General features: G+C 44.0%; 1 protein-coding gene across 1 annotated transcript; it reads left to right on the forward strand.

Moving 5' to 3' along the window:
- The first annotated feature begins 1,852 nt into the window (after positions 1 to 1,852).
- HAS1 (hyaluronan synthase 1) lies at positions 1,853 to 10,539 on the forward strand. Its single transcript, XM_078870225.1, has 5 exons — positions 1,853 to 1,933; positions 3,248 to 3,918; positions 6,819 to 7,044; positions 8,312 to 8,444; positions 9,876 to 10,539. Exons 2-5 carry the CDS (start codon positions 3,250 to 3,252, stop codon positions 10,537 to 10,539), a joined length of 1,692 nt encoding a protein of 563 aa, XP_078726351.1. The 5' UTR covers positions 1,853 to 1,933; positions 3,248 to 3,249.
- The last annotated feature ends 2,044 nt before the right edge of the window (positions 10,540 to 12,583 follow it).

Raw genomic sequence — 12,583 nt, forward strand, 5'->3', positions numbered from 1 at the left:
AAAAATGACTCAGGGCTAACTTACTAAACATTATAACCCCTAATGTCGCCTGATATTAAAGGTTCATGTGACTTCAATTGCAACGCCATTGCGTTGCCCATCTCTTAATCCAATGTTTAATTGCGCAAATGAATTGCTACTGCAAAATACACGTTGCCACATAACCACAAGGAAGATGGGTCTCCATTGAAAAAAAAACGTGAATATCACTGGGCTCACACATGGCTAATTCAAGTTCATTTATTAGGTATAGCCCTGTGAGCCATTCGGCTCTTGAATCGGGTGCAACCGCAACAAACAAAAAACAAAAACATGAACTAAAAAAACATCTTAAAGTGAATATGTGACTGAGTGCAAACAGAAAATCCAAGAAAAGACAGCAAAATATTGCAGAAAAAGTACCGTACACAAAAATGTGCAAAAACCCCAGTGGGATGCAAGTCAAACAACAACAACCACAAGACAACTTAGATTAAGGCCATCAGTCTAACTCTGTACTGTACTACAACAAACAAACATGACCAAACCAAAAAACTTATCGAAAATCACCAAAATAAAGCCATAAAAGCAATGAAACAGTGGTCATAGGAACTGTGACCCAATTTTCACAATAAACGACGAAAACATCATGTACTACCAAACTCTGCAGCCATAGCTGGCTGCATGAGTCACTCCACAACAGCAGGAGCATCAGTCGGAGTGTCAACATTTTTCAATGCACCTTTAAGATCAGCGCACTAAATCAAAACACAGATCATACTTTGCAGCGGTCATCCGGAGCGAAACATTGTATTTTAGGCCACTAAATTGCAGTGGCAGCTCTGGGTGTACACCTCCTCTAGAGCAGTTTTGAGTGAAGATCTCATAAGTAGTGACTCAAGTTGCAGTTTATTGGCAATAGCATTTCAGACTCTGGGGGCATCAATATCAAAGGCCCTTCCTCCAGTATTTGTACGGCAATAGGGAATGTGAAGCGGTAAATGAGTGAAGACCTGAGGTCAAATTTGTTCTTTGAATCATTATCTAAAGGTGTGTCATGCAACCATCGGTAACATCGCATCAATTACTTACATAATCCGTGTAATGGCATGTACAGTACAACTTCTCGATTGCATTAATGTTTGCGCACGGTACTTTTAATGGTAAACGACTATGTGACGTCAATGGGATTCAAAATTAATACGAGACGATGCAAATCTGGGAATCGTGATATAACGTAACACTGAACTTTTCCTGACTCATATCAGGAACATTTTATAAGTGGCAAAATATTCCAGTGTAATAATAATAACTCTATGACTCTCCACCACCCGACAGAAACACTCGAATGACGTTGTCACGTGGGAAATTGCAACTATGCCCAATTCATTTGTTTTTTCAGCAAAAATGTTGAAAATCAAGCGGCAATTTCCTTTGATATAACGTTGATAAAGCGTTCACAAAATCTCAGCTCTCACGTGAAGAGGACCAGAGATGTATCCATCCCACCACCACCACCACATTCCAATTCAACACACGCGTACCCGAACGATAATGTCACTTTAAACTTAACGCTGCATAATCTATCTCATTGTTTCTGGGAGGCTCTTCTTCTTCAACGTTCGTGTCGACTTCCATCTACAACAACCAAAAAAAGCGCCTTCTACAAATTGCCTTATCGGCGCGTACCACGGGGGCATAGGAGCGCGTGCACGCGCGCGCACACACAAAGACAAACAAACACACGCCCTTCGTGTTCTACGTCAATCGAAGGCAAACCCCACCACACCTAAACCCCCATCCCCACAGGCACGTGGAAGGAACCCTGGGCTCGTATATAAACCCCAGGCAACTGAAGATAGCAACCCCCACCTCCCACTCGCTCGCAAGAGCGCCAACAGAAACCCTTCGACGAGCCAAAGGACATCTTGCACCCTGCTCACGACTTCAGCAGGTGAGGATGATACGAGCTTCATCGTGCCAGACTGCTTTACTACCTTGCTATATTGCACCTATATGGTTGTTTTTATTGAGCGAGTTTGTGAGAATTTGGCTGTATGGGGCGCTGCAGTGGCGAGATGTTATCTCCCTGGTCTGGTAGACAGGAGGTTCGTGGGTTTCATCCCGACCCTGATGCCTGCTGCTGTATATTTGAAGTTTGAATGTTCTCAACCGTGGTCGCGTGGATTTTTCTCCAGGTCCTCCGATTTTTTTTCCCTTCCACATGTAGAGACAACACGGGTTTGTAGTATGTGGCTGCGATGAATCTTCACGTGATGATAAGCCACTTTGTTGAGCCATCATTTGTGGCCAGGTAGCTTCTAAAAAGAGATATTTAGCTAAGTGGGCCTTACCTGGTAAAATGAAAAATAGTAAAAAAAAATGTCCTTTGATGTATATTGTACGTGGTCGCTTTTGACTCTGTATTTAGATAAGCGTTAAATACATTACAGCAAATGCCATAGCAATACACATACAGGTAAATATTTACGCGATTTAACCCAAAAAAACACATATGGATGATATTGGTCGCGAAAGCCTACGTGTTAAACAGGTATGTTGACAGTCTTGATTTCAAGCTTTCGTGACTGCAGGCATCCATACTCTTTGGTTCTTTCGGTAAAGTCACGTAGGTATAAAATAAAATAAATCACGACGTTTCGATCGCAACACAAGCGGTCATCCTCAGGCGGAAAAAATATAATCCAACAGTGGAACTGCTGAAGTTCAACAGTTGGATTATATTTTATGTTTACAGTATGCATTATATAACTTGTCTGTATATAAAGTTGGATTGATGCTGTTCAGGGAACAATCTTGCAGTCGCTTTTTTGACCGGGAGGGAAGGATGATTAAGAGTGGTTCGGTTTTCGATTTAAGGGAGAGTTCTTTGTGGTTTCACACGTAACACGCGTGTTTCACACGTAACACACGCGTGTTACACGCGTGTTTCACATGTAACACGCGAAACTACCTGGAGAGCGGTGGTGCAGGGGTTGGCGCTCAGCCAACATCGGTCGACTCGTCCTCAAACGAGTACCTGGTGCGGTGTGTAGTAAACATCGCCACTGGGGAGACAAAGGCGGCCGGGCGTGTTGCTGGCCACCCACCCCCTCGTGTGCCGTGCCGGCCTTCATAGGTGCTCGCTAACAGCACTTGCCCCAACAGTCTGTTAAGGCTACACGGGGGTTGGGAATCTTTGTCTTTGTTTTACCTGTAATCCATAGCCATGATCTGAACGTGTCGTTGCATTGCCTCTAATCCACAGACATGGGGTTGAAGGGGAAGAAGACCGCCAAGTCGGTATGCCGACGCCTGTACACCATCCTCTTCGCCTTCCTGGTGCTCGGAGGTCTCATCTTCACCTACGCGATCTCGTTCCCTCTGGTGACGGACGAGTACAAGAAGATCGCGTTCGGCCTCTACGGCGCCTTCCTGGCGCTGCACCTCATCGTGCAGGGCTTCTTCGCCTATCTGGAGCGTCGCAAGATGCTCAACGACACGCGCCCGTGTTTCTTCACGAGCACGGTGGCGCTCACCGTGTCCGCCTACCAGGAGGACCCCGACTACCTGCGCCAGTGCCTCGTCTCGGTCAAGAACGTGTACTACCCGGCCGACAAGCTCAAGATCATCATGGTCATCGACGGCAACAGCGAAGACGACCGGTACATGATGGACATGTTCTGCGAGATCTTCGGCGACGAGGCCGAGACCTTCGTGTGGAAGCACAACTATCACACGTGGACACCGCCCGAGAGCGGCCTCTCCGCCGAGGACGACTTGTACGCCGAAATCGCGATCGAGGACGAGCAGCGGCTGGAGTTGGAGGAGCTCATCAGGACCAAGCGCGTCATTTGCATCATGCAGCAATGGGGTGGCAAGCGCGAGGTCATGTACACGTGCTTCAAGGCCCTCGCCGGCTCGGTGGACTACATTCAGGCGAGTCGTTGGAACGCAGCTCACGCGAAGGATTCCCCCCCGCGGTAGAGCCTGACCTTTGGGGCAAGTGCTGTTAGCGAGCAGCACCTGTGAAGGCAGGCACTCTGGCACACGTGGGGATGGGGTGGCCAGCACCAAGTGGCTATGTTTAACACACCGCACTCAGGCGCTCATTTGAGGCTGATTCGACCTAGGGGAGGCCCAAGAGCGGTTCAGATGATCCATCACTGGTGTTGGCTGTGAGTGGGAATCGAACTCGGCTCGCCGGGTTCATAAGGCAGTGCGCTAACCACTAGACCGCCATTCTCCCCCACACACAATTACACACAAAGACACGCAAAGCAATAGATGAATAGTCATCAAGCGTTCATTCAACATCTGACACGAGACTTAGTGGATGACAGACATAATGTATGTTGACATTTTGGAGAGGTGCAATAACACAACGTGCGATATTAATCACAATGTGTTGCCAGATTTTATTTGGTTCAATAGCCTCAAAATCTTTGGCCAGAGCAGGCAACAAAGACAAAGATCCCCCGTGTAGCCTGTAACAGACTGTAGGGGCAAGTGCTGTTAGCGAGGACCTACTAAGGCCGAGGGGGTTGGTGGCCAACACCACGCCCGGCCGCCTTTGTCTCCCCAGCGGTGATGCTTACACGCCACACACTCATTTGAGGCTGAGTCGACCTAGGGGGAGGCCGAGTACCGGTTCAGATCATCGTCACTGGGTGTTGGTAGCCGTGAGCGGGAATCGAACTCAGGGTGGCCGGGTTCGCAGCGCGGCGTAGCGCTAACCGCTGCATCACCGCAGGCTACAGCTGCCAGAACAGGCTGCAGCACATGCAGCGAGTGGCATGTCCAGTCTCGGAGCTGGTGGAGGGGGTTGTATTTATTAATAATCATTATTATTATTACAGAAATCGCTGTGGTTGCGGTAAATAATGGGCAGAGAAGCGTGAGACCGGGTCTGTGTGGATCTACGCCAGGGTTCCCGGGCACTGATCGTGTTTGCTCTGTTAAATTATTATTTTTTTATGATCACAAAAAAAGATGAAAGCCATTTACCTAATTTATTTTCAGTTGTTTATAATTAAGATGTGTATTATTAGTATTATGCACCCGCGATTCCTTATGAGGGACGAAGCGAACCTCTGCCCCAACCCCCCAAAGTTAATCTCTCTATGCTTTTACCCTATCTGGCAATTATACAAGTGTTAAGATGTTCAAACACCAAATAGCCACCTATTACACGGCAATAAGTCTGCCTTCACCACAGATTCGTTTGCACTTTTTTTACTCACAAGCATATTTGCTTAACATGCAAACACGCCTTCTTGTTTTACCACAAGTATGTCTGGCTGACATCTTAACACCACCTGCATTTTAGCCTTTTCTTCTTATTATCATCTTGGTGCTGTCAACATGGGTCCCATAGAGAAGACATTTTCTAGTTCCTTTATTTTTGTTCGTGCAACAATGTCGTGTTTTTTCTTCTCTAATTTAGATCAGTTCTCTTTCCCTGCAACTCGCCTGTTCTGTGTCGTGACCTCTGCCACCACGATTGTGTCACTAAGACCCGGAACTGTACAACATCTGCACCGTCGCAGGACAGCATTGCAATAGAGCAGTGGTTCATCTTCTTGGTTCTTTCGGTAAAGTCACGTAGAAGGTAGATAATAAAATAATAATAAAATAAAACATAATAAAATCCAATTCTCACGACGTCTTTCCGACAGCCCTGTTCTTCACCTGAGGACAGCTGCTTGCGTTGTGGCCGAAACGTCGTGAGAATTATTTTATTATGTTTTATTATTTTTATTATTTTATTATTTCCCTTCTACGTGACTTTACCGAAAGAACCAAGAAGATGAATCCCTGCAGTCACGAAAGCTTTAAATCGAAATTTAGAGCAGTGGTTCTTAACCTGGTGAGCGAGATGCCCTTTCAGAGAACCAAAGGAGTTGCAGGCTGCAGTAAAGGTGAAGAACCAATGCAATAGAGAGACCCCGTAGCTCATTGGGCCCTCCCTGCTGAAATAAAAAAAAATCCACATCTATCTAAAAACCAATACATTAGTGGATGAAAGCCAATACTTTCGTTTCCTATTCTCCTGTGTACATTGTGTACAGACTGTCATTAAAGTTCAAGTCAAAAGTCATGCTCATAAAAAAAGTGTGTAGTGCTGATGCATTCCGGTTGATAGGCTCTGAGCCACGTGGTGTGGATCGCACATTCGTAACGACCTGCATGACGTAATGCTCGTTGCGAGGTTTCATTATTTTATACGTTCAAAAATCGACCACACATTTTTTGCAAACCTATGCATTACGTCCCCAATTATCGACAACATATTAAGTGACTTAATTCGCGCATCTTTACTTATCGATAACAATAAATCATTTACAGGGGTGAAAAATATTACGTTTGTTGCGCACATTTAAGCAGCTGATACATTTTACGTTTGGCAATCGAGGACACATTTAGTTAACAGGCACGTATTAAACATGTTCCATTATCAAATGTAAATAAATAGGCTGCATATAAATATATGTTGTCGATGTTTAAATATACCGTTTATAAATAGGCTAAAATTCATAGGCGGAGCATGACTTCTATATTTGGGGGGGGGGTGGCAGGAATTGGCTTTGTATTTTACATTCGGAGTCGCGGTGCATGTAATTGATTTATTTTTAATCTTAATTGTAAACTACTGAAAATAAATTCATGAAGTTGTCCAGTTTGGGGGTGGGGGGGGGGAGGAATTTCCACAAACTCCGGCTACATTGAAGTATGATGTCGATATTCATGCCACCAACCTGTTGACCTCCCACAAGCCCTTTACAATGTCAACTATAACGAGGTATTCTCGTTGCCGTCGTTGTTGCTGCTGGATGCAGGTCTGTGACTCGGACACGAAACTGGAAACGGATGCCACGCTGGAGCTCGTGAAGGTGCTGGACTACAACAAGGAATACGGGGCAGTCGGTGGCGACGTTAGGATCCTCAACCTCAACGACTCTTGCATTAGCTTCATGAGCAACCTCCGCTACTGGATGGCCTTCAACGTGGAGCGGTCGTGCCAGTCGTACTTCGACTGCGTTTCCTGCATCAGTGGACCCCTCGGTACGCCTCGACTTTCACCCGCTCAGCGCGGTTGGCTGCGTATATGGTGCGAAAGAAGTTCGACACGCGTACGATGCATGCGGCAACGTCTGCGATCTGGAATCCCAAATTAGGACGCCTCTTTGAGCGGCAGATTTGTGCCAGGAAAGGTGCCACGTGTGGAAGAATCAATACAATTTACTTGGCTTCATTTGGAAGTTGCGGGAATGTGAATTTCGCAAACGTCCAGGAATATAACTCTACTTTTGAGAAAAGAAAGCAAAAATATCAACCCACTTGTTCTGCATGTACATGTGCAGCCCCTTTAAACCCACTGATGGATAAGAGCCTCGTCAAATCGTGTGAGATGTAGCGTTTTTTTTAACCATACTTCACCAGTGACGGTCATTGCTGGTTGATCAAGGCATGTAGCACGGAGTTGGGAGCAAACAAGTACAGTACAGCGATGTATTTTGCTGCACTGTTCTCCCTGCCGCTCGTCGCAGGGGCGAGCGTAGCATATTTTGCTCACAGGTACACGTAACCCCGACAAATACTCAAAAAATGTTGTTCTGCAGGTACCTACCTGGGCCGCGCGTCCAAACCTGTCCAGGCTAATAATAATAAAAGGCTTTGTAGCCTGCAACTTCACCAAACTAAAAGTGCTCTCGAATTTGTGACAGCGGGCAGTGGTGTAGCTTTAGATTTTGCAGGCAGGGCAACTGCACCGGGCTCAGGCGCCACTATGAAGAGGGGGTGGGGACGGCAGGAGGATTGGACAAGGAGACTCATTTCATGCCTTGCACCAGGGACCATGCCAACCATGCTGTGCCACTGCACACCGATGTCAGTACCAAATTGCTTAGTTCCATCACTGCTTGCGCCATCACGAGCAGCGCATTTCTGTAAGATCACACGGAAGTCGTTTTCATTTCCTATGAATAATGTTAGGTGTATATGTGAAATAACAGATAGTTTAAATTTCGATTTAAAGCTTTCGTGACTGCTGGGATTCATCTTCTTGGTTCTTTCGGTAAAGGCACGTAGAAGGGAAAAAAATATATAAAACATAATAAGATATTTATTATCTTTTATTATTATTATTTTATTATTTCCCTTCTACGTGACTTTACCGAAAGAACCAAGAAGAAAAAAAACAGATAGTTTCTTTTTAGTCGTGCCTTTTATTTTTTATATTTTTAGAGAGGGCCCCGTACTGATTGAGAACGATCCTACCATGTCAGGATCTTGATATCGGTATTTGAGAGTCAATGAATGTTTCCAACAGGTCTCTACAGGAACGTGTTGCTGCAACAGTTCATGGAGTCTTGGTACAATCAAAAGTTCCTGGGGACCCACTGCACATTTGGCGATGACCGCCATCTCACAAACCGTATGCTGAGCATGGGATATGCTACAAAGTGAGTCCGTGTGTGTTTCTCTGTGTTGACCCCTTGTGCATGGGCGGGAGTTTGACTTATATATTTGGGGGGCAGGGGTTCGCTTTGTCCCTCACATTATGAATCACGGGTGCATAAATTAATTTATGATCGTCATGGTAAACTACTGGATTTAGATCGCGTTATTTATAAATGTGTCGTAACCCTCCACCACCCGACACGGCCAATCAAACACTAACTGATTACTAATGTAGCATAATCACAATAAAACACATTCCAAATGATTACTAATCTACAACTCGCATCGTAACAATAGCCTGATTACTAATCTAGTATATAATTACAATAACTCCCCCCTCAAATCTTTGCACCTGATGAGTTAATGAGTTAATGATGACGTCACCCTGCTGCTGCTCTATATAAGAACGGGAGACACAGCAGAGCCTCACCATTCTGGCGAATTTCCCGATGATGCTGGATGCAATTACCAGCGAAACGTCGTACTCAAATTGTAAATGTTGTGGTTTCGCGCTTCAACACACCGGTGGGCTAAAGCAGTGAACTCATTTGTCTTTTGTCAACGGGACACTTTTTTACTGATTGGCCGTGTCGGGTGGTGGAGGGTTACGACACATTTATAAATAACGCGATCTAAACCCAAAAACATTGATTATGAATAAACTACTGGAACTGAATTAATAAAGGAGTCTGGTTTGGATGGGGCATTGCCTCCCCCCCCCCCACAAAATCCGCCCATGCCCTCGTGCATTAGCAAACTAAGCAAAATCTTGAGGGCCCCAAACAGCTCAGGGGGAGCCTGGATTATTGAAAAAAGATTTGTTAACCAAATATCACCTCATATTCTAATCCGAACATAACAATTACGAGAATTTTTTTTTTTATCTCAATGAATATTTCATCTTTAACTTATCTGCATCGCCTCTCTCATCTCACAAGATTTATATTTTCTCTCTACTTATCTCATCTCACTACATTGGCTTCTCCTGTCTATATCTCAGCTGACATTCCCACTAAGGTTTAATAAAATGAAAGGGTGACCCCCAATTGGCTACCACCGCCACTGTTGTTCGTCAGCTAATTAATTGTTGTTACTATAGGAACACAAAACAAATACCATATTTTTTAAGAATGCATTTTTTTTAAATTATTATTTTTGGAGAGAATGGCACTTTATATGAATCGTATAATTCTAAACGTTGGCATTATTACTAAAAAAAATGCTTAGATTAGTCTTACCTTTATTATTTTATTATTATTATGTTTTATTTTTATTCTCGTATTACTTCCCTTCTACGTGACTTTACCGAAAGAACCAAAAAGATGAATCCCTGCAGTCACGAAAGCTTTAAATCGAAATGTATTTAGCTCTTTCGCTATGGCTTCCACTGTATTTTAAGCATTCGATTTATACAAATTATTATCATTTTACAGGTACACAAGCCGGTCCATTTGCTACTCAGAAACACCAGCGCAGTACCTTCGCTGGCTCAACCAGCAGACGCGCTGGACCAAGTCGTACTTCCGCGAGTGGCTCTTCAACGCCATGTGGTGGCACAAGCATCATCTGTGGATGACCTACGAGTCGACCGTAGCCGGTATCTTCCCGTTCTTCGTAACAGCCACAGTTATTAAGCTCTTCTACACCGGCAGCATCTGGGACATCATCTGGGTGCTGTGCGCCATCCAGATCATCGGCTTCGTTAAAAGCCTCTACGCCTGCTGGCTGCGGGGCAACCTGGTCATGGTTTTCATGTCCCTCTACTCGGTGCTCTACATGACGAGCCTTCTGCCGACCAAGTACTTCGCCATCATCACCATGAACAAGAGCAGCTGGGGCACCTCCGGCCGAAAGAAGATGGTGGGCAACTACATCCCCCTGCTGCCACTGTCAATTTGGGCGGCCATTTTGTTGGGAGGACTCGCGTTCGCCATCTACAACGAGACGCAGCAAAAACACGAACAAATCGATCAAGATTATTTGATCTATGGGTCCGTAGCCTACACCCTCTTCTGGATCATCATGATCCTCGCCTACTGGGTTTTCATCCGGAAATGCTGCAGGAGCCGCATGGACAACTACAACATAGCCGTGTGAGTGGGCTACGGTGGCACTCCCAACAGGCGTGGAGTTCCACGGAGGTGAATTGATGTTCATTGAGCCCAAACGATCGTATGTGAATTGCGGCAGGGATGCAAGTTACAAGAAACTCGTTTAGAATGCTCATTCTTAAAGGTGCACTCCTTTTGGAAGAGCATTTCTTGGCAAGTTCGTTTTGTGCATTATTTAAGTGAGATTGAATAACGCTGATGGTATCCGTCTCTTCAGGACGTTATCTCTTCAAGACATTATTGAAGCGGAGACAATGTTAAACCAAAGGCTTTCAAGATGGAAAACATGAAAATATATTATACTTTCTCAAATGTACAACTCTGAACGGGTCCTTTAAGATCAATTGTTATTTCATTTGTACCATTTCCCTTTTTTTTATATCCCCTACAGGGAAGCCCTATTCACACCGTATACTGGGAAAATGTATTATCATGATAAATTGTGGATTATTTTGAACTTTACTGTGCATTTGGAGCTTAACGGAATGGATGAATTCTCCAAGGTTGTGTCTGCGGCATGTATGTTGCGGTGTTATAATGGTGTGTGCCCTACGAGAAATACTACAGTTTTTGCCTCAACACAATGTAGATTGCATTTTATTTGAGAGGGTGCTGCATGGGAGGAATTTCTTGGTTTAAAATTTTAAAACGCTTGAGTGGATTGTGCAATAATGTAATTTGCTACGATTATTGGGGAATTGCAAAATTGCCTGGTGCTAACTATTTAACTGTACAGGTTGTGGCGGGTTAGTGTGGGTCGTTAAAAGGGACTCTGGCGACTGGTCCATATAGAACTCGCCACAGATGCTAGCCGTGAACTGGGAATCACACTCGGGTGGCTGGGATCGTAGTGCAGTGGATGAGGATAACGTGAGGCAGCTTCAGCAGTATCTGCTGTACTGAACTGTTTAATGTGATACGGTACTAGGGAATCCACAAACTAGCTTACGTATAAATTTTGACTTAAAACTTTCGTGACTGCAAGAATTCATATTCTGTGGTTCTTTAGGAAAAGTCACGTAGATAGAAAAAATGAAAGTCAATGAAATACAAATAAAACATTATTATTTATTTTATTTACTTTAATTGTGACTTTACCGAAAGAACCAAAGAATAGTTTGCGCATATATATGTTAAAAAGTGCAGCTTACAGTTTTGGTTTTGCACAAATACCATCCATGCGTGTTGAATTAAACGTGCTCAAAATGTTACTTTACAAAGCAATATATTGAGATCAAACGTATTGCCTGAATCCCATTTTCCTCTTTGATGATGTAACTTACCTGCATGAAATTCACACTGTGCAACATTGACGCTGTCAACATGCGCTACGTTGCCGATTCTTTGCCATTCGTGAGCTGCCACTGTCAGCTCTGCTCTGAGAGCACTTGTTTTGAACAACGCATCTCTTATTCACTCCCGATGTATGTGTGTTGAAATTATTTCGCATTGTACGTACGCCAACCGTGCTAATCGGAGGTGATTAACTTGGCGTAAATTCTTTTGAAAATGTGGTATTTGTACTGTGCTTATTAACTGCGCTAAAAAGGTTTTGGGTCCTATTCGCAGATTAGCACAAACCCGTTTCTGCCTAATGGAACGTGCCATATTGGTGAATTGTTTGAGGTCAAAGGTCATTCGCCACACGTGCATCACCACCCATTGTGTTTACAACGTCTATCTTTCCTGGATTTATGCAAAGCGAAATGTTGTATTTGTTAAATTATTACGGTTTCAATTGTTCGTACATTTTAATTGATGTAAAAATTGTCGTCATTATTATACGGTATTGTGTTATGTTTATCATCGCATATGCATATGCAATAAATCAAACGAAAACAAAGCTCATATACTTCGTAACGTATCATGTTTTGTTGTCTCGTGCTGTATATTGTATCAATTAAATCAGGGGCAAGAAAATAATAAGTACAGGTGAAAAGAACACAGAACAGCATGAAGCAACCGAAATATTATCGGTCCTAAGTTTTTTTTTACTTTACTGAATAAATGCTGCTGAAATAGTGCGATCC

This window comes from Lampetra fluviatilis, chromosome 29, assembly GCF_964198595.1.
Source record: "Lampetra fluviatilis chromosome 29, kcLamFluv1.1, whole genome shotgun sequence".
NCBI classification, from domain to species: domain Eukaryota; kingdom Metazoa; phylum Chordata; class Hyperoartia; order Petromyzontiformes; family Petromyzontidae; genus Lampetra; species Lampetra fluviatilis.